General features: G+C 40.7%; 1 protein-coding gene across 2 annotated transcripts in view; it reads right to left on the minus strand.

The window, feature by feature from the left end:
• Positions 1 to 19,988, minus strand: part of dlg3 (discs, large homolog 3 (Drosophila)) — a 130,094-nt gene that overhangs the window by 98,760 nt on the left and 11,346 nt on the right. For both annotated transcript variants that reach the window (XM_029730317.1, XM_029730308.1), the window contains exon 3: positions 11,953 to 12,038. In XM_029730317.1, coding sequence (XP_029586177.1) covers positions 11,953 to 12,038 — 86 coding nt within the window. The remainder of the gene's footprint in view (positions 1 to 11,952; positions 12,039 to 19,988) is intronic.

Here is a 19,988-nt window from a genome sequence, read left to right on the forward strand (position 1 = left end):
GGCCTGGGGATGGGGCTGGGTATGGGGCTAGGGCTGGGGATTGGGCTAGCCAAGCCTCAACACTGTCACTAGTAACATTAGCTACAGTTCCACTGTACTAGTGACATGGTGACCAGCTGTAATGCAGGGAGGGAGGGCTGGGGCACATGTGCAGAGGATTTAGTTGTAAGCAGCACCAGGGTGTATCAGAGGAATGATGGGTGGGGCACTAGGTCTCTGGATAAAGCTTTTGACCTGCTGTGACGTGTGACCACAGTGTGTGTTTGACATGGGTCAAGGAGATGAGGGTTTTGCACAATGATATCTGTCAAGTGAGCGTTAAATCTGACTGTAATTCATTGAATGAATGAAAATCTGATTATAGCAGGAAAATGATTGGTTCACTACAGTGTATTCCTATTAAGGTTTAATAGTTTAAGCTAGGAGGTACATATGGGAATTCCTAGAGAGTTAACTGGTCTGCAACCTGATTTAAGATGGGCGTCTGTGAAAAATCTGTGTATGAGGACTGTCATGTGTACATGTGCCCAGGATACAGCAAACTTGCCGAATTCAGGTCCAGCTCCGTCTTGACTTCTTGGTCGGCCAGTCCAAGCAGATTACTCATATCTTCATGGTGACAAAACAAGTCTACAGTAAACATGTTGTCCCCCACAAATGATGTAGCGCTTCTTCTTGTGTCTATTAGTAACAATTATTCCAACATACGAGTAAGAGGAAAAAAATTTATAAAATGTTTTCCCTTGCTGGAAATTAAAAGTTGATCATTGACTATGGGTGGTATGTTAGTGAATGGACTATACTTCTTTATAGGGAGATACAATGATAAAAAGCAGGATTCGTTTTTATGGGCAGACTAGGGACATTTATAATGATAGTTGTCTTGCCGGACTATACTGATAGTAACAATGTTTGTTGTCAATGAATTGACTGTGAAATATTTCCATTGATCCATTGTTGTCAATCATTTACACTTACGCAAAAAGTATCGATGTAGACATGTAAGATGTTATTAGGGCAATAGAAATTACTTTACTGTTTGATGACTCACTTAAAATTATACTGAACAAAAATATAAAATGCAACATGCAACAATTTAAACAACGTTACTGAGTTACAGTTCATATAAGGAAATCAGTCAATTGAAATAAATTCATTAGGCCCTAGTCTATGGATTTAACATGACTGGGCAGGAGCGCAGCTATGGGTGAGCCTGGGAGGGCATGGGCCCAACCACTTGGGAGCCATGGCCACCCACTGGGAGCCAGACCCATCCAATCAGAATGAGTTTTACCCCACAAAAGGGCTTTATTACAAACAGAAATTCTACTCAGTTTCATTAGCTGTCCGGGTCTCAGATGATTCTGCAGGTGAAGAAGCCGGATGTGGAGGTCCTGGGCTGGCATGGTTACATGTGGTCTGCGGTTGTGAGGCCGGTTGGACATACCAGCAAATTCTCTGAAACGACGTTGGAGGCGGCTTATGGTGGAGAAATTAACATTCAATTATCTGGCAACAGCTCTGGTGGACATTCTTGCAGTCAGCATGCCAATTGCACGCTCCCCCAAAACTTGAGACATCTGTGATATTGTCTTGTGTGACAAAACTGCATATTTTAGAGTGGCCTTTTATTGTCCCTTTTATGTGCACCTGTGTAATGATCATGCTGTTTAATCAGCTTCTTGATATGTCAGACCTGTCAGGTGGATGGATTATCTTGGCAAAGGAGAAATGCTCACTAACAGGGATGTAAACAAGATTTCTGTGCGTATATGGAACATTTCTGGGATCTTTATTTCAGCTCATGAAACATGGGACCAACACATTACATGTTGCGTTTATATTTTTGTTCAGTTTAATATCAAGTACTTGCAAAAAAGTCTGAGTTGCACATTTATGTTAATTAGGCTTATGCCAGCAATGGGGGGAGCAGGTAGCCTAGTGGTTAGAGCATTGGGCCAGTAACTGAAAGGTTGCTGGACAAATCCCCGGGCCGACAAGGTAAAAATCTGTTGTTCTGCCCCTGAGCAAGGCAGTTAACCCACTGTTCCCCGGGCGCCGAAGACGTGGATGTCGATTATGGCAGCCCCCCGCACCGGTCTGATTCAGAAGGGTTGGGTTAAAGGCAGAAAACACATTTCAGCTGAATGTATTCAGTTGTACAACTGACTAGTATCCCCCTTCCCAATGATATTTTAGTCCGTTTTTTCACAATTAACCATGGTTTCTGATTTCGTATTGAGTCAACAATGAAAAGAAGTGTGATTTGAAATTAATTTGAGGAGTAATATAACAAATACAAATGTAACAAAAATGAACAATAATGTTACAATAAATGTAATAAAAAAAGTTACAATAATGAGCCATAATGAGCATTAACACTAAAAGCACCAAGAGGGGTACATTTGACCCCAAGGGGTCTAAAGATGTCATAATTGTTCTTTAAAATATATATATTTATGAAATAAGGTCTTTGTCAAGCAACTAGTTTCTAGTTTTTGTATTAATATGGAGTATACCGTATACTAGTGGTGCACGTGCAAGTGTGAAAATAAGTACTGAAATTATATAGGTCATTGTGGGAAACTTCTCATAAGGAGATGCATATATGTCCAAATTACATGACTGTAGCTCAAACAGGGCAGGAGATATGCTTTTTAAAAGTTTGGTGGGGACAAAAAGTCGAATTAGCAGAAAAACTAAAGGGCGGAGCTTATAGGTCCTTATGAAAAACCTGCTGCTCATGAGGGGCTGCATATATGAACAAATTTCATGACAATAGCTCAAAACGGGACAGGAGATATGCTTGTTCAAAAGTTTGGAATTTCAGTTGATTACTATAGCTTCCCCTTAGGGCCAATCAGTGTAATTTTGGAATTTCAATTGATGACTATAACCACCCCCCTTGGACAAATCTGTGTATTTTTGTACATCACCCAAGTTTCGTCAAAATCGGGCCAGTGCTGTCTGAGATATAGTGTGTGACGAACATACTAACGGACAGAGACAGATCCACAGTCTGCTCCCCGATTTCATTGTGGGTGACAATAAATATGTACAGTTGAAGTCGGAAGTTTACATACACCTTAGCCAAATACATTTAAACTCAGTTTTTCACAATTCCTGAAATTGAATCCTAGTAAAAATTCTCTGTCTTAGGTCAGTTAGGATCACCACTTAGTAGAGAGAATGATTTATTTCAGCTTTTATTACTTTCATCACATTCCCAGTGGGTCAGAAGTTTGTGTATGTATTGATATGTAGGTTACATGTGCCTTTAAAAAAATGTATGTAGTTCTGTCCTTGAGCTATTCTTGTCTATTAATGTTCTGTATTGTTTCATGTTTTGTGTGGACCCCAGGAAGAGTAGCTGCTGCTTTTGCAACAGCTAATGGAGATCCTAATAAAATACCAAAAATACCAAATACTCCGATGATGATTACTATTATGACGGTAAGTAAAAAAAAAAATCTGATATTGACTTGATTGTATGTACTTGTATTGTATGTAACAAATCAAAGTTTACTGGTCCCGTACACAGATTAGCAGATGTCATGGCAGGTGCAGCGAAATGCTTGTGTTTCTAGCTCCTACAAGGCAGTAATACAGTACCGATACAAAATCAATACACAAATAATCCAGAAAAATACCAAAACAATAAATAGCCAATGGTTTTCCTTCATTATTTGTTTTTTAATGCATGAATATAATGGCTCACTGTTCGTTGTTGGCATTTCCTGCCTAAGTTTGCCGACTTTTCCAATGAAGTAATCATTAAAATAATTGACAACATTAAATGGTTTTGTGATGAGTAAGCCATCTGATTCGATGAAAGATGAATGTCTTTCTGTCCATAATTAAATGTTTTCCATCATTCTTTATATCATTGATCTTAGCTTCATAATACAGTTTCTTCTTTTTGTTGAGTTTATCACATAATTTCAAAAGTAAATCAGCCAGACAGATGTGCAGCCAGACTTTTTAGACACTCCTTTTGCCCCATCTCTTTCGACCATACAGTTTTTCAATTCCTCATCAATCCATGGAGCCTTAACAGTTTTAACAGTCAATTTCTTAACTATTTTAGGCCCAGCTTTTAGAACTTTGGCATTCCCTGGATATAGTCACTATATTGTGATCACTGCATCCAATGGGTATGGATACAGCTTTAGAATAAAGTTCTACAGTATTAGTAAAAATGTGATCGATACATGTGGAAGATCTTGTTCCTGTAGTGTTTGTAAACACCCTGGTAGGTTGATTAATGACCTGAACCAGATTACATGCACTGGTTACAGTGAGAAGCTTCCTCTTGAGCAGACAGCTTGATGAAAACCAGTCAATATTCAGGTCCCCAAGAAAGTAGATGATCTTTCTTTTTACATCACATACACTATTGAGCTATTCACACATATTATTTAGATACGGACTGTTAGTACTTGGTGGCCTATAGCGACACCCCAAAAGAAAAGGCTTTAGATGTGCCAAGTGAACCTGCAACCACAACACTTCAATAACACTTGACATAAGATCTCCTCTAAGCATTACAGGGATATGGCTCTGAATATATACAGCAACACCTTCCCAATAAGCATTTATGTCTCAGAATTGGCTAATATATGAATGTTATTTGATGTTAGCAAGTTATTGATTTCATGAACGTTATTTCTAAGGCTACATATATTAATATGTGCTATTTTCAGCCCTTTCCTGGGTAGCTTAATATAGATATACACTACCGGTCAAAAGATTTAGAACACCTACTCATTCAAGGGTTTTTCTTTATTTGTACTATTTTCTACATTGTAGAAAATAGTGAAGACATCAAAATTATGAAATAACACATATGGAATCATGTAGTAACCAAAAAAAAAGTGTTAAACAAATAGCCATCCTTTGCCTTGATGACAGCTTTGCACACTCTTGGCATTCTCTCAACCAGCTTCATGAGGTAGTCAACTGGAATGCATTTAAATTAACAGGTGTGCCTTAAAAAGTTAATTTGTGGAATGTCTGTCCTTCTTAATGCGTTTGAGCCAATCAGTTGTGTTGTGACAAGGTAGGGGGGAATACAGAAGATAGCCCTATTTGGTAAAAGACCAAGTCCATATTATGGCAAGAACAGCTCAAATAAGCAAAGAGAAACAACAGTCAATCATTACTTTAAGACATGAATGTCAGCCAATGCGGAAGATGGATCACAGGAAGCTCCACCTCAATCTTCCTGTGGTCCATCGTCAGTTTCTCAGAGATCATTTCCCTCACTTTGTCCTCAGACTCCATCCAGGTCTTGTGGAGATTCTGCAATTCCGTTAACAACCATGTTGTTCCACCTAGATTGTCCCTTGAGATCATGGATTATCATGGATTCACACACAGAACTGATGTCTTCTCTCAATGACTTACAGATTGCTGTCATCTTGCCGTTCTTCCTGTTTCAACTAATCGAGCTGACCCCGGGAGAACTGCCACAATGGCTAACCGTGTCATGGGCTGCATTCAAGCCCCCAAGAAAACCCTGCTAGCTTGATAGGCAGCTCGCTAGCAGCTAGGCTAACTGCTACGCCAAATAGCTCCTCAGACCCAGGCTTGGTCGACAGGATCACTGGACAGAGACTAGCAGTCCCAGCAACTGATGTCAACTGCGTCGCAGGATCCAAACTAAGAAGTTAGCTAGCTACTAAGAAACTTTCCAATATACTTCAAAAACAACAAACTTTTCAAAACAACAAATTGAGCTCTCCCTCGTTCAACAGGAAGTGACGTATGTGTGTACATTCGTCTATATATATATATATCTCATACATTTTATGTTCCTAGTTTACCGACACACATTTTCATTATATAGTTCTTAAAAACCTCTTAAGGATCGGACCCTTTTTTTCAATTTTCATCTAAAATGACGTACCCAAATCTAACTGCCTCTAGCTCAGGACCTGAAGCAAGGATATGCATATGCTTTATACCATTTCAAAGGAAACACTTTGAAGTTCATGGAAATGTGAATGTTGGAGAATATAACACATTAGATCTGGTAAAAGATAATACAAACAAAAAATACGCATTTTCAACAACAACAAAAAAATCATCATCTTTGAAATGCAAGAGAAAGGTCAGAATATAATATTGCAGTTTAGACACAATTTAGATTTTGGCACAATTTAGATTTCACCCTACCTTGTAAAGCATTGCAATACTGGACAATATTTGGATAAAGTCTTCCCAAATGTGCCAAATTGGTCAATTAAGTAATAGTAAAATGTCTTAAAAAGAAAAGTTAATTATATCAAAAATAATGTGCAATAATATGCAAAACCATATTGCAACCGGAACAATACAAAGTGTAAGAAACCAAAAATCCCATAGGGGCGAGCACACTCCACTGTAGATTTTCATATGGGAAATGGTCACAAAGTCAGATCCCAAGGGTGAAATTTTACAAATTTTAAAACCGATTTTTTGTGTCAATTATACATATGTAGAAACCGTATCGACAAACATTTGTCTTATTTTATTGAGTTTGTCCATAAGGCCTATGTTTTGTCCCTTTGCCATATAAAAATGTAAAAAATGATCATAGGAAGTTGGCTTCCATACACAAAAGTGCATGAACCATGTCCAAATGGCATAAGAAATGTCCAAAGGGCATATATAAGTATTGAAAGTACCAAATCAGGATGTTATGTCCATTTGTCATATATAATCATAGGAACTTGGGTTCCAAACCCAAAATCAGTGAACCATGTCCAAATGCCATAAGAAAATGCCCAAATGGCATATATATCGACCAAATGACATATATTACTATGTTAAGCCCTGATTCAACCTATAAGGTATATTTGTTATGTTTGATCATAGGAAGTAAGAATTTCTGGTTGATGTTGATTCAGCATGTCCATTTCGCAATACAAGTCCTTATGGATATACATCGGCAATGGACACTGTCAACTTGCAGAAGAGCATGTTCACACTGACAATATAGCATATGTGTAATGGACACTGTCCAATTACAAATGTAAACTGTCCATTTGCAAAGTCTTACAATGGGCATTTACCATCACGAATTGGACATGCTCTAAAATACTGCAGAAATGCCCAATTGACTGGCTCGTTGAACTCGGGATGGCCGAGCAGTGATAGTGGTTCCTCTCCATCGCTCATTGGTGTTGATTTCAGCCTGTCTATCCCTCATTAAATACATTGGAAATGTACACTGTCCATTTGCAATATTAAAATGTCCATTGCCAATATATTATTACTGGCATCAAGTCAGCCATCGTTCAATAAGATATCATACTGACACCAAACTGATACATACTGACACCAAACCCACTTTGTCCAACTCGTTTAGAAGCCAGCCATCACATTTCAGAGCCTGCCCAAAATTCACACAGCGCCTTCTGTTAAAACCATTAAAAAAAACATAAAAACACGTAGTTACGTTCTATCTGCGTGTCCAGTTCTGACATTGTGTGTAGGCCTAGCTGAGGCGACCCGAATCCCGAGTTTCAGTTCGATAGGTCATTCGGAGCTCGAGCAGCGACCTTAAATAGTGCTGAAAATTTACTTTTTCCGGGAGTTGCTACGGGGTCCCTGAAAGAGCTATCGGACAGAAACTTTAGGGTCCGTTTCTATGGGCCGAGGCAGATTCAATACACCTAGTCTTGTGATTCTGGGACTTTTCTAAGTGTCGTCATTTTCGGGACATTAAAAATTAATTTAAGTTATTGCAAATGGACGAGGCTCTTTCTCAGCCTGAGAACCTTCTACAGTGACATAACTCACCGTGCACTACCGACTTAAGCCATAGAACAGGTTTATAAAGTTTCAGGGCTCTAGGTCTGACCGTTATTTGATGGTTCGAACAGAGGTAACTATTGCAGGCTCTGTGTGTCTGTAAGCCCCACACTGTGTCACTCCACATTGTGTGTGTATGAGAACAGAAAATCACAGAAAATCACAGAAATCACATAGAGCTCCGAAACCCACCTTAACGGATTTCGACCTTTAATCCCAGAAAATGGGCATTAACTCAAAGAGCGTTGAGGCCTCGAGGCCATCTTGTTACTGGGCTAAAAGTACATTTGTCCAAACCTGTGCTCACTGAGGTTCTTCTTCCAAGTCTTTTCCGTTTACGAGAAACGTCTGGTACAACAGAAAAATGGCAAAAAATTTAACATTTATAACGCAGAAACCAAATGTCCAATAGACTTTATAAGATGAATTCCCGGAAGACCGGGCCCTTGGAGATTTTAACATTTTAATCTGCATATTTTAATAACACCTGCGGACGTCCAAACTCATCCCAATATTGGGATGCCCCTGCCCAGTCACGCAAAATCCATAGATTAGGGCCTAATGAATTCATTTCAATTGACTGATTTCCTAATAAGAAATGTAACTCAGTAAAATCGTTGAAATTGCTGCACGTTCCATTTATATTTTTGTTCAGTATATCTTGGAGATCTACGGGAAGCACTGACCCAACAGATCCACAGACGATGCAATCTCTATTGCACTCCACACTGCCCTTTTCCACATGGACAAAAGGAACACCTTTGTGAGGACGCTATTCATTGACTACAGCTTAGCGTTCAACACCATAGTATCCTCAAAGCTCATCAACAAGCTAAGGACCCTGGGACTAAACACCTCCCTCTGCAACTGGATCCTGGACTTCCTGACGGGCCACCCCCAGGTGGTAAGTGTAGGTAACAACACATCCACCACACTGATCCTCAACACAGGTGCCCCTCAGGGGTACGTGCTCACAGTCCCCTCATGTACTCCCCGTTCACTCATGACAGCACGGCCTGACATGACTCCAACACCATCATCAAGTTTGCCGATGACACAGCAGTGGTAGGCCTGATCACGGACAATGACGAGACAGCCTATAGGGAGGAGGTCAGAGACCTGGCCATGTGGTGCCAGGGAAACAACCTCTCCCTCAACATGATCAAGACAAAGGTGAGGATTGTGGACTACAGGAAAAAGAGGCCCGAGCACGCCACCATTCTCATCGACGGGGCTGCAGTGGAGCAGGTTGAGAGCTTGAAGTTCCTTGGTGTCCACATCACCAACAAACTATCATTGTCCAAACACACCAAGACAGTCGTGAAGAGGGCACGACAAAACCTGTTCCCCCTCAGGAGACGCAAAAGATTTGGCATGGTGTCACGCCCTGACCTGAGAGAGCCTTTTTTATGTCTCTATTTAGGTTTGGTCAGGGTGTGATTTGGGTGGGCATTCTATGTCCTTTTTTCTATGCTTTGTATTTCTTTGTTTTGGCCTGGTATGGCTCTCAATCAGGGACAGCTGTACATCGTTGTCGCTGATTGGGAGTTATACTTAGGCAGCCTGTTTTCCTTTGGGGTTTGTGGGTTGTTAATTTCTGTTTAGTGTGTTAGGATACCTGACAGGACTGTTTGGCTGTCGTTTGTTTTTTCTTTGTGAAGTGCCTTTTTCATCCAAAATAAAAGATGAACAAATTCCACGCTGCACCTTCTTCCAAAGACAGCCGTTACACATGGGTCCTCAGATCCTCAAAAGGTTCTACAGCTGCACCATCAAGAGCATCCTGACTGGTTGCATCACTGCCTGGTATGGCAACTGCTCGGCCTCCGACCGCAAGGCACTACAGAGGGTAGTGCATATGGCCCAGTACATCACTGGGGCCAAGCTTCCTGCCACTCAGGACCTCTATACCAGGTGGTGTCAGAGGAAGGCCCTGAAAATTGTCAAAGACTCCAGCCACCCGAGTCATAGACTGTTCTCTCTGCTACCGCACGGCAAGGGGTACCGGGGCGCCAAGTCTAGGTCCAAGAGGCTTCTAAACAGCTTCTACCCACAAACCATAAGACTCCTGAACATCTAATGAAATGGCTACCCAGACTATTTGCATTGCCCCCCTCCTACCCCTCTTTTACACTGCTGCTACCCTCCGTTGTTATCATCTATGCATAGTCACTTTAACTCTACCTACATGTAAATATTACCTCAACTAACCAGTGCCCCCGCACATTGACTCTGTACTGGTACCCCCTTGTATATAGTCTCACTATTGTTATTTTACTGCTGCTCTTTAATTACTTGTTACTTTTATTTCTGATTCTTATCCGTATTTTTTAACTGCATTGTTGGTTAGGGGCTCGTAAGTAAGCATTTCACTGTAAGGTGAAATACCTGTTGTATTCGGCGCATGTGACTAATAAAATGTGATTTGATTTGATTCCTTAAAACTTCATGGTATAGTTTCTGCTCTGACATGCACTTTCAACTGTGGGACCTTATATAGAAAGGTATGTTTCTTTCCCCATTTCGTTGCATTTGCGTATGCTTAAAAAATGTTTTGCAACAGAATCGTCAGAATGAATACGCCCCTGATCACCCGCACACACAGTTCATTTACATAGCAGCCACATACAGCATAATCACTTTGATCATTGTGTAATTCCTTCTCACATCGCAATTCCTGCTCTCCTCCTCTCACCTTTTCCCTTGGCTTTTTGGACTTCAGTGGACAACACATCAGTTGTGACCAGGCAAAACAACCTTTCCAAGCCAAACCTTCATATCATAACTGCTAACCGCTTCACAGCCTACATCGTTGGCACCATATTAGCTAACATCATCGTCAACATAACTACTCGAACTAACGCGTTAGTAAACCCACAATCCAATCCATGTGTATAATCACGCAGTGCAGCAAGAAGTTTAGCAGTTACACCGGCGGGCCCCAGTGGCATTAAATTAATACAACCGAAAACTCACCTTGACTTGGAAGAGTTGCAGTGTTGGATAGCCTTAGCCAGCTAGCTAACATAAATAGCATTCCTCTCTGTTTGAGTCAGGTTGTTGAGTCGGCTAAATTAGCTACATTAGCTAGTGAAGTACTGTAAGTGAAAGGTTAACTAAGAATAAAAAAATACAATGAAATATAGCTAGCTCTCTCTCTCTATGCTGCTTGTCCATATTTTTTGAAAACATTAATTTGTTCAAAACTTTTCAACTAGTATTTCTCTCTCATCGAGTCAACTACTCGCCACACTTTATGCACTGCAGTGCTAGCTAGCTGTAGCTTATGCTTTCATTCTCTGATTCTTTGATTGGATGGACAACATATCAGTTCATGCTGAAAGAGCTCTGATAGGTTGGAGGCCGTCCTCCGGAAGTCATTATAATTACTGTGTAAGTTTATGGAAGGGGATGAGAACCATGAGCCTCCTAAGTTTGTATTGAAGTCAATGTAGCCAGAAGATGCTGTTGAGGCTACTGTAGACCTTAATTGCAAAACAGTGTGTTTTAATCAGTTATTTGGTGATGTGAATATACTTTTTTGATGTTTCACTATTTAAATTGGTCCTCCCCTTCCTCCTCTGAGGAGCCTACACTGCTTTCTCCAAATTTCTCAGTGGTTATTTTTCCAGAGCTTGTCTATAAATATTACTGTCAGTGACCATGTGATTTGATTGCAACCACTTGTAATGTAAGGATTGGGTGACATTGTTATCAGCAGCCCACTGATGAGCACATGGGAGCACATGGTGTTACCATTGCTGAACTGACTAATGCTGTGGTGTCTGTCTTCATCTATCACTCCCAGACAACCACTACTTTATCTCTCACTCTCTCTGCGTATCGCTAACTCTCTAACTCTCCCAGACAACCGCTACTTTCTCTCTCTCTCCCCCCTCTCTCTCCTCACTTCTGACACCAATGTAGCAAATGGTGTAAAAGGCAAACACCCTACGCATCGCGCCAAAAGGATTAACCACTTGGTGAGAATTGTAACGTGGCTCATATAAGTGAGGATCGCTACAGTATTTTGTGCGTTATGTAAGATGTATAGAGTATTTGTAAAGGCATACAACTGGTATCCGGTTTACATATTTTTGTATTGTGTACAGTTTGACTGATAAAGTGAAGCGGGCCTTTCTCTAAGTTTCTCACCTCCTCCGTATCCTCAGCACTGGCCTTCTTCACACCGTTCTGTGTTGTGTTCAGTTGCAGGGTCACCTTGTAACATTCTTGGATATCTGCAAGGAATTAAATAAATAACAAGTCATAGAAATAAAGGCCATGGTCCCCCGAGATATGAGTATTTGAATGACAATCCACAAAAATATCCCATAGATAATGTATCATTAAAACACTGAATGTTGCTTGTTTTCTTCAGTGTGCATCTGTTCACTACTATGCAGTTAAGTTTTCTAAATGTTGTTGTATGACTCAAATCCTGACTGGAGAGTTGATCATTAAGTCAATGTCCAAACAGCCCCAACTTTAATAACAAGTTATCCTTTGTATGGTCTAATAAAGATCAGTACTCTGCCTCCTACGTAAATGAGTTTAGACTAAATTAGATGAGAGAGGTAGATTTCTCCACAAATACCCCATCTGAACGAAGGGCATAGAATGAAGATGTTGGACTGTCTGATGTCTATGGCCTTTAACTACAGTGCCTTCAGAAAATACTCATACCCCAGCACTTTCCAAATGTTGTTGTGTTACAGCTTGAATTTAAAATTGATTAAATCTAGCATGGTGAAGTTAATAATTACACTTTCGATGGTGTATCAATACATCCAGTGACTACAAAGATACAGGCGTCCTTCCAAACTCAGTTGCCGGAGAGGAAGGAAACCGCTCAGGTATTTCACCATGAAGCCAATGGTGACTTTAAAACAGTTAGAGTTGAATGGCTATGATAGGAAAAAACTGAGGAAGGATCAACAAAATACTAACCTAATTGACAGAGTGAAACAAAGGACGCCTGTACAGATTAAAAATATTCCAAAACATGCATCCTGTTTGCAACAAGGCACAAAAAAAAATGCAAAAAATGTTTAACAAATGTGGCAAAGCAATTCATTTTTTTGTCCAAAATACAGAGTGTTGTGTTTGGGGCAAATTCAATAAATCACATTACTGAGTACCATTTGCCATATTTTCACACCTAGAGGTGACTGCATCATGTTATGGGTATGCTTGTAATCGTTAAGGTCTGGGGAGTTTTTCAGGATAAAAAAAATTACGGAATGGAGCTAAGCACAGGCAAAATCCTACAGGAAAACCTGGTTCAGTCTGCTTTACACCAGAGAGGTGAATTCATCTTTCAGTCGGAAAATAAGCTAAAACACAAGTCTACACTGGAGTTGCTTACCAAGAAGACAGTGACTGTTCCTGAGTGGCCGGAGTTACAGTTTTGACCTAAATCTACTTGGAAAATCTATGGCAAGATCTGAAAATGGTTGTCTAGCAATGATCAACAACATGTTTTACAGATCTTGAAGAATTTTCAAAAGAATAAATGGCCAAATGTTGCTCACCCAGGTGTGGAAAGCGCTTAGAGACTTACCAAGAAAGACCAAGAAAGACTCACAGCTGTAATCGCTGCCAAAGGTGCTTCTACAAAGTATTGACTCAGGAGTGTGAATACGTATGTAAATTTGATATTTCTGTATTTCATTTTCAATACATTTGCAAAACATTCTAAAAACATGTTTTGACTTTGTCATTATCGGGTATTATTTGTAGGGGAAAAAAAAGATTTAATACATTTTGAATTCAGGCTGTAACACAACAAAATACAGAATAAGTCAAGGGGTAAGAATACTTTCTGAAGGCACTGTAGGTGTTAGATCAGACGGTCTGGAAAAACTACTGGCTTTACCTCTATAACATAAGAGAAGGATGAGCCCAAGTTCTCTGTCAGTCCATCACCACTAGGCCATGCTGTTTTCCCACTGTGGCCAGCTCTGCCAACCCAAAACTGCTCATCCTCCCAAATCCTGCTCACTCCCCTAAAATTACCTCCGGCCCATCGCCTTCCCTTTCTCAACTCATCCTCCTTCTTTAATTGAGTTTCTTAAACACTGATTCCCCCTCCCTCTCCCCCTCGTGTCTCCCTTCATTACATCTCAGGTCATTAAGGAGATTCTCCAGTACTTTTAAATACTTTCTAGCCAGTAGTTGAAAGTAGTGCTCACAAGCGTCCCCGAAAATTGCATACTACGTCACATATGTGCAGATATGTGCACCATGTAATTGCTCTCTCTCTCGCTCTGCTGTTTGTGCATCTTGCTAGCTGTCACTCAAATGGTGAGGGACTGAAGCTCATTGGCTATAACTCGAATTGCTAGGGGGCTGGCCCATATGGGGGAAAATGTAGGGTAAATGGCGCAGCACAGCTTCCATAAAAATGGTCACTTTCAAACTAGAGATTTCATGGCTAATTGAGGTAAAACAGTAATTCTGCTCATATATTATGCATGTATTAACCACACATTGACACATTCAGCCCAAAGCAGGAGGTTTAAAAAATACTTCGTAGTCGACAATGTTCCGGAGCATGTATTTAAGCTGCTGTGTCTTGTGGTCACCTATTGACTGGCAGCCACTTGATGAGAATGCAGGGAGACATTGTTGCTGATGTCATACACTGGCCCTCTTGCTGAACTGTAGACATAAAGAGGTCGCTGTTCTCATAAGAGCTCAGCTATGCTACAACTTTCTTAGGTTCAATGTCAGGACACAGTGATGGAAACAAATGTGTAGAAAGATCATCATGTACTTGAAATGTATAATTCTGTGTACAAATATCTGTGTGAAGGAGTGAAGGCACTGTATGTACTGGTATGTCCTCGGTGAGTGTGTGTATGTGGTCGGTGTATCCCAACAGGGTGGAGTGGGAACAAATGTGGAAGAAGGGGGCATGTGACTCATCACTGTATAAGAGTGTCTGAGTGTGTAGGAGTGGAGCCGTGTGTAGGCAGAGCTTTTTGCAGCCCAGCTGGTTAGAGGCCCACACACACACACACACACACTCCTGTGATTTTACAATGTATTATTTAGCTTTGTTATAAGAATTACCTTACAAAAAATGTGGAATTACATTTTCAGATGTGAAATAGCTTAAATTTCACACATAACTGTTTTTCACATGTATTCAATTTATAATTCACATGTTAACGCCACCTTTTCACATGTGAGGAGAATAACTTGTTTTCACCTCACATTTGAATTGCAGTTTCACATGTTCAAAATGTGTAAATGGGATATGCAGCTTCACATGAAAAATATTCACATGAAAATCTCACTTTAACAAGTTGGAATTGCATTTTCACATGTGAAAATCACATTTGACGTTTCTTATGTAAACAAACTCCACATTTGAAAATGTCACTTTCGCATGTGGAATTGCAAGTTCACATGTGAAAATCAATCGCGTGAAAATTGAATTTGGGGGGACTAGGAGCGTTTGCTTGGATGGTTGGGGGTGGCAGGTAGCCTGGCGGTTGGAAGCGTTGGGCCAGTAGCCGAGAGGTCTACACATGTGAAAAGATGGTGCTAACATGTTGCAGAAGCAATGTTTTCACTGGTGGAATTAGGGTGACCACATCTAAAAATATAAAATGCGGGACAAGGGTGCGATTTTGCGCGACATTCGCGGAACAGTGGACAGAATAAATGTTTTGGGGGCAGGATAATGGATCATTATCAAATGGCAACATAGTTCTGCTATATGAAGGTCACTGCCTGTTAAACATATTTTATAGAGTAATAGTATTATTATATGGTGCAATCCTTTAGTGAGCGAGTTACTTTTGTGCCATTAATATCAAGCAAATCTTCTGAAGTCAAGAACAACATTTGTAGTATTGCAAACAAAAATAATGATATTGAAAGCAAACCATCAACCCAAAAGTATTGATTACAAAACAAAATATTGCAAGGAAATAATTTTGAAATGTGAGAACAAATGATAACACGATTAAATACAAGTCTCCCTCTTTGGTTATGTTACCCTGGCATTCAATGCAAGTTTTGGCACATTCATTCCAGCAACATAGCACCCTGTATCCCACTGCTGGTTTGCCTCTGAAGCTGACCAAGGTCAGTCCTGGCTGGTCCCTGGATAGGAAACAAGACGTAGCTGGAAGTACTAAAAAAAAAAGTTCAAAATAAAACTTGTACAAAAAAAATAAGTGGGAATTTTTTTCTTCATGATTGAAAAAAGGGAAGAATTTACATGTGAAACTTCACACATTCTGAAAACCACATGTCCACTTATCTAAACATAAAAAATAAAATAAAATGAATCATGTGATATTTTGTGTTGCGTTCACACGTGTCCGAAAACAAGTTATTGTTTTTCACATTACTTTTTCATATATATTTTGTAAAGGTTGTATAAACAATGCAAACACATAACTTGTCCTGATTACTTGTCTAAAGGAATTGAGAGAAAATGAATGCATAAGTATTAACATACTTGTATAAATTGTTAAATTTATGTGAAATTACTTGTCTCTTAATTTTTAACAACCACCACTTGAACCGCAGATATGAAACCATTATCACATGGCAATAAGAAGGCTTATTCTCAACAGAGAACTGCTTGTTCAGAGCTTTAAATAGGTGGTGTTGTGTACAAAAACCATAGTCAAATAAAACATCAGAGACTGGAGCTATTTCTCAAACTTTTCCCCCTAAAATTCCAAAGCTACTCCATCCATCAAAGACCACATTAATTCCTGGCTACGGAACAAAAAACACAAACCCTGTTTAATCCCAGTCAGTACAGGCCATCTCTCACAGATCTCTTTTCAATACCGTGGTCCCATTTTGGGATGTCCAGATTAGAATGTGTGCCTTAGTCAAAGTCATCAGGGTTTTCCAACTGCTACTGCTCTCTGTTTTACAAATGACACTGTGTGTGTGTGTGTGTGTTATAGGGAGTAAGGAATACAACCACGTTAGACCCTCCTCTATTTGCAGCAGACCTATTCAAGTGTACTGGAGTCCTCTTTCCACTCATCGCCTGTTCTGGGTGAATAAGCTCAAAAAGAATGTGCCCCAGAGTGTTTTGCATGGGATGACAATTTGCGACAGACAGACACTCCGCTCACTACAATCTACATTCAGCAAAAATTGGGTCAGAATTAAAGGGCCGTACAATTCCAACCCCACCCCCCCACACTCCCCGTCTCCAACCCTAAAATAATCTCCTGCTCCACCACTTGTGGGAGTGTTGTGTGTGGGTATGCCCAACTTCCTGCATGTTTGCATGTTGGGGAACAAAGATATGAGTCCGCAGTCAAGGCGAACTTTGTTCATGTTTGTGCAACCATGCAGACATCCAATCAAGTGCTCAGCTCTCCAACTTCCTACAGTGCATCCCAGGCAAGGGGATTCCCATTCATTCACACATCAAATACTTTACAATGCTGCTCACAACTGAACTCATGAACACTTTTTGCACCAGTCATGCATGTTGTCATTCACTATCATCATACCTTCTTTGACATTGTGCCAATGCTGTTAATTTACAAATGTTCCCACTGTGGCAGAGCATACCGGTAGCAATACAATTGCAACAACACAAATACAGCCAGTGCAAAAATACCTCCACCACTACAATGACACTACCTTCACCACTACAACAATGACACTACAACAAGTAGCCTAAGCAAAGCCCTTCTACCTATTTTCAAATAGGTACTGTACAAAAAGGTACAGTAGCGACAGTTGCAACACAAAAATCCCAAACTTCCCCAGGTCACACGAATCCCGGCCCGTGAATGCAAACAACAGAGAGCATCTGGGAGGCTAATGCGATGAGTTACCCCGTATTCCCTTTAGCTGTGGAAACGTTCAGCACCTCCCCTGTGCCTAGGCTGATGATTAAAACCACATGTTGAGTAGAGAACCCAGCCTCGTTTGACCCTGCTCTGCCCCTGCACCTGAGACACTCTCTCTCACACAAACTCTCTCGGCTATATCCTCAGGCTGAACTCAGATATGTCACGCAGGCCAGGAGAAACAGGGGGTGAGGATGGCACGGCACGGCAGCCATGAGCTTTTTGTTTTTACATCTACATCCCTCTACTCTACCATACCTCCAGCCCCAGCCTTTTGCTGCACATTCCTGCCCCAGGATCCAGACACTTCAGTGTGGAATGCTTGGAACCCTGATCCTCTTCGCTGCAGCCCAACCTACTCTTTAGTATATCAGACCTAAACTGTTAGGATAGTCATACACCCCCCTATGTATTTATTTGGACAGTGAAGCTAAAACCTTTAATTTGGCGATATACTCCAGCATTTTGGATTTGAGATGAAATGTTTTCCATCACAGTAAGTCGGGCGCTGATGACGTGGATGTCAATTAAAGCAGCCCCCTGCACCTCTCTGATTCAGAGAGATTGTGTTAAATGCGGTAAGCACATTTCAGCTGAATGCAATCAGTTGTACAACTGACTAGGTATCCCCCTTTCTCTTTCCCTTTACAAAATGTCCCCTTTTAAATTTTTGTAAATTCATACATATCGGTTTCACCATTTAGAAATGAATGCACTTTATTTATCTAGTCCCCCCATTTGAAGGTGTCATGAATATTTGTAAAGTTCATTTGTGGAATTTCTGTCCTTCTTAAAGCGTTTGAGACAATCAGTTGTGTTGTGACAAGGTAGGGGTGATATACAGAAGATAGCCCTATTTGGTAAAAGACCATGTCCATATTATGTCAAGAACAGCTCAAATAAGCAAAAAGAAATGACAGTCCATCATTACTTTAAGACATAAAGGTCAGTCAATATCAAATCAAATGTTATTTGTCACATGCGCCGAATACAACAGGTGTAAACCTTACAGTGAAATGCTTACTTACAAGCCCTTAACCAACAATGCTTTAAGAAGTTAAGAAAAAAAATAAGAAAAAAAGTGTTGAGTAAAAAATTGAAAATAAAAGTAACAAATAATTAAACAGCAGCAGTAAAATAACAAGCAAGGCTATACACAGGAGGTACCAGTACAGAGTCAATGTGCGGGGGCACCGGTTAGTCGAGATAATTGAGGTAATATGTACATGTAGGTAGAGTTAAAGTGACTATGCATAAATTATAAACAGAGAGTAGCAGCAGCGTAACAGAGAGGTCTGGGTAGCCATTTGATTAGCTGTTCAGGAGTCTTATGGCTTGGGGGTAGAAGCTATTAAGAAGCCTTTTGGACGTAGACTGGGCGCTCCAGTATCACTTGCCGTGCGATAGCAGATAGAACAGTCTATGACTAGGGTGGCTGGAGTCTTTGACAATTTTTAGGGCCTTTCTCTGACACCGCCTTGTATAGAGGTCCTGGATGTTAGGAAGCTTGGCCCCAGTGATGTACTGGGCTGTACGCACTACCCTCTGTAGTGCCTTGCTGTCAGAGGCCGAGCAGTTGCCATACCAGGCAGTGGTGCAACCAGTCAGGATGCTCTCGATGGTGCAACTGTAGAACCTTTTGAGGATCGGAGGACCCATGCCAAATATTTTCAGTCTCCTGGGGGGGGGGAATAGGCTTTGTTGTGCCCTCTTCACGACTGTCTTCGTGTGTTTGGACCATGATAGTTTGTTGGTGATGTGGACACCAAGGAACTTGAAGCTCTCAACCTGCTCCACTACAGCCCCGTCGATGAGAATGGGGGCGTGCTCGGTCCTCCTTTTCCTGTAGTCCACAATCATCTACAAGCGGTACCGGAGCGCCCAGTCTAGGTCCAAAAGGCTTCTTCTTAGGGCAGTATTGAGAATTTAGAAAAAAATATGTGCCCATTTTTAACTGCCTCCTACACCAACTCAGAAGCTAGAATATGCATATTATTGTTCAGGTTTGGATAGAAAACACTCTGAATTTTCTAAAACTGTTTGAATGGTGTCTGTAAGTGTAACAGAACTCATATGGCAGTCAAAACCCTGAGACAAATTCTGACAGGAAGTGGATACCTGATGTGTTGAATTACCTTTAAGCCTATGCCATTGAAACACACAGGGGCTTATTAATCTTTGAGCACTTCCTATGGCTTCCACTAGATGTCACCAGTCTTTACAAAGTGTTTTGAGTCTTCTACTGTGAGATCTGACCGAACAAGAGCCATGGAACGGTGGTGGCCGATTAGACTCTGGCGCGCGAGTTCATGTTCATGTTTCCTGTTTCCGGTCACAACTTGC

The sequence above is a fragment of the Salmo trutta genome, chromosome 3 (assembly GCF_901001165.1).
Source record: "Salmo trutta chromosome 3, fSalTru1.1, whole genome shotgun sequence".
Classification (NCBI taxonomy): domain Eukaryota; kingdom Metazoa; phylum Chordata; class Actinopteri; order Salmoniformes; family Salmonidae; genus Salmo; species Salmo trutta.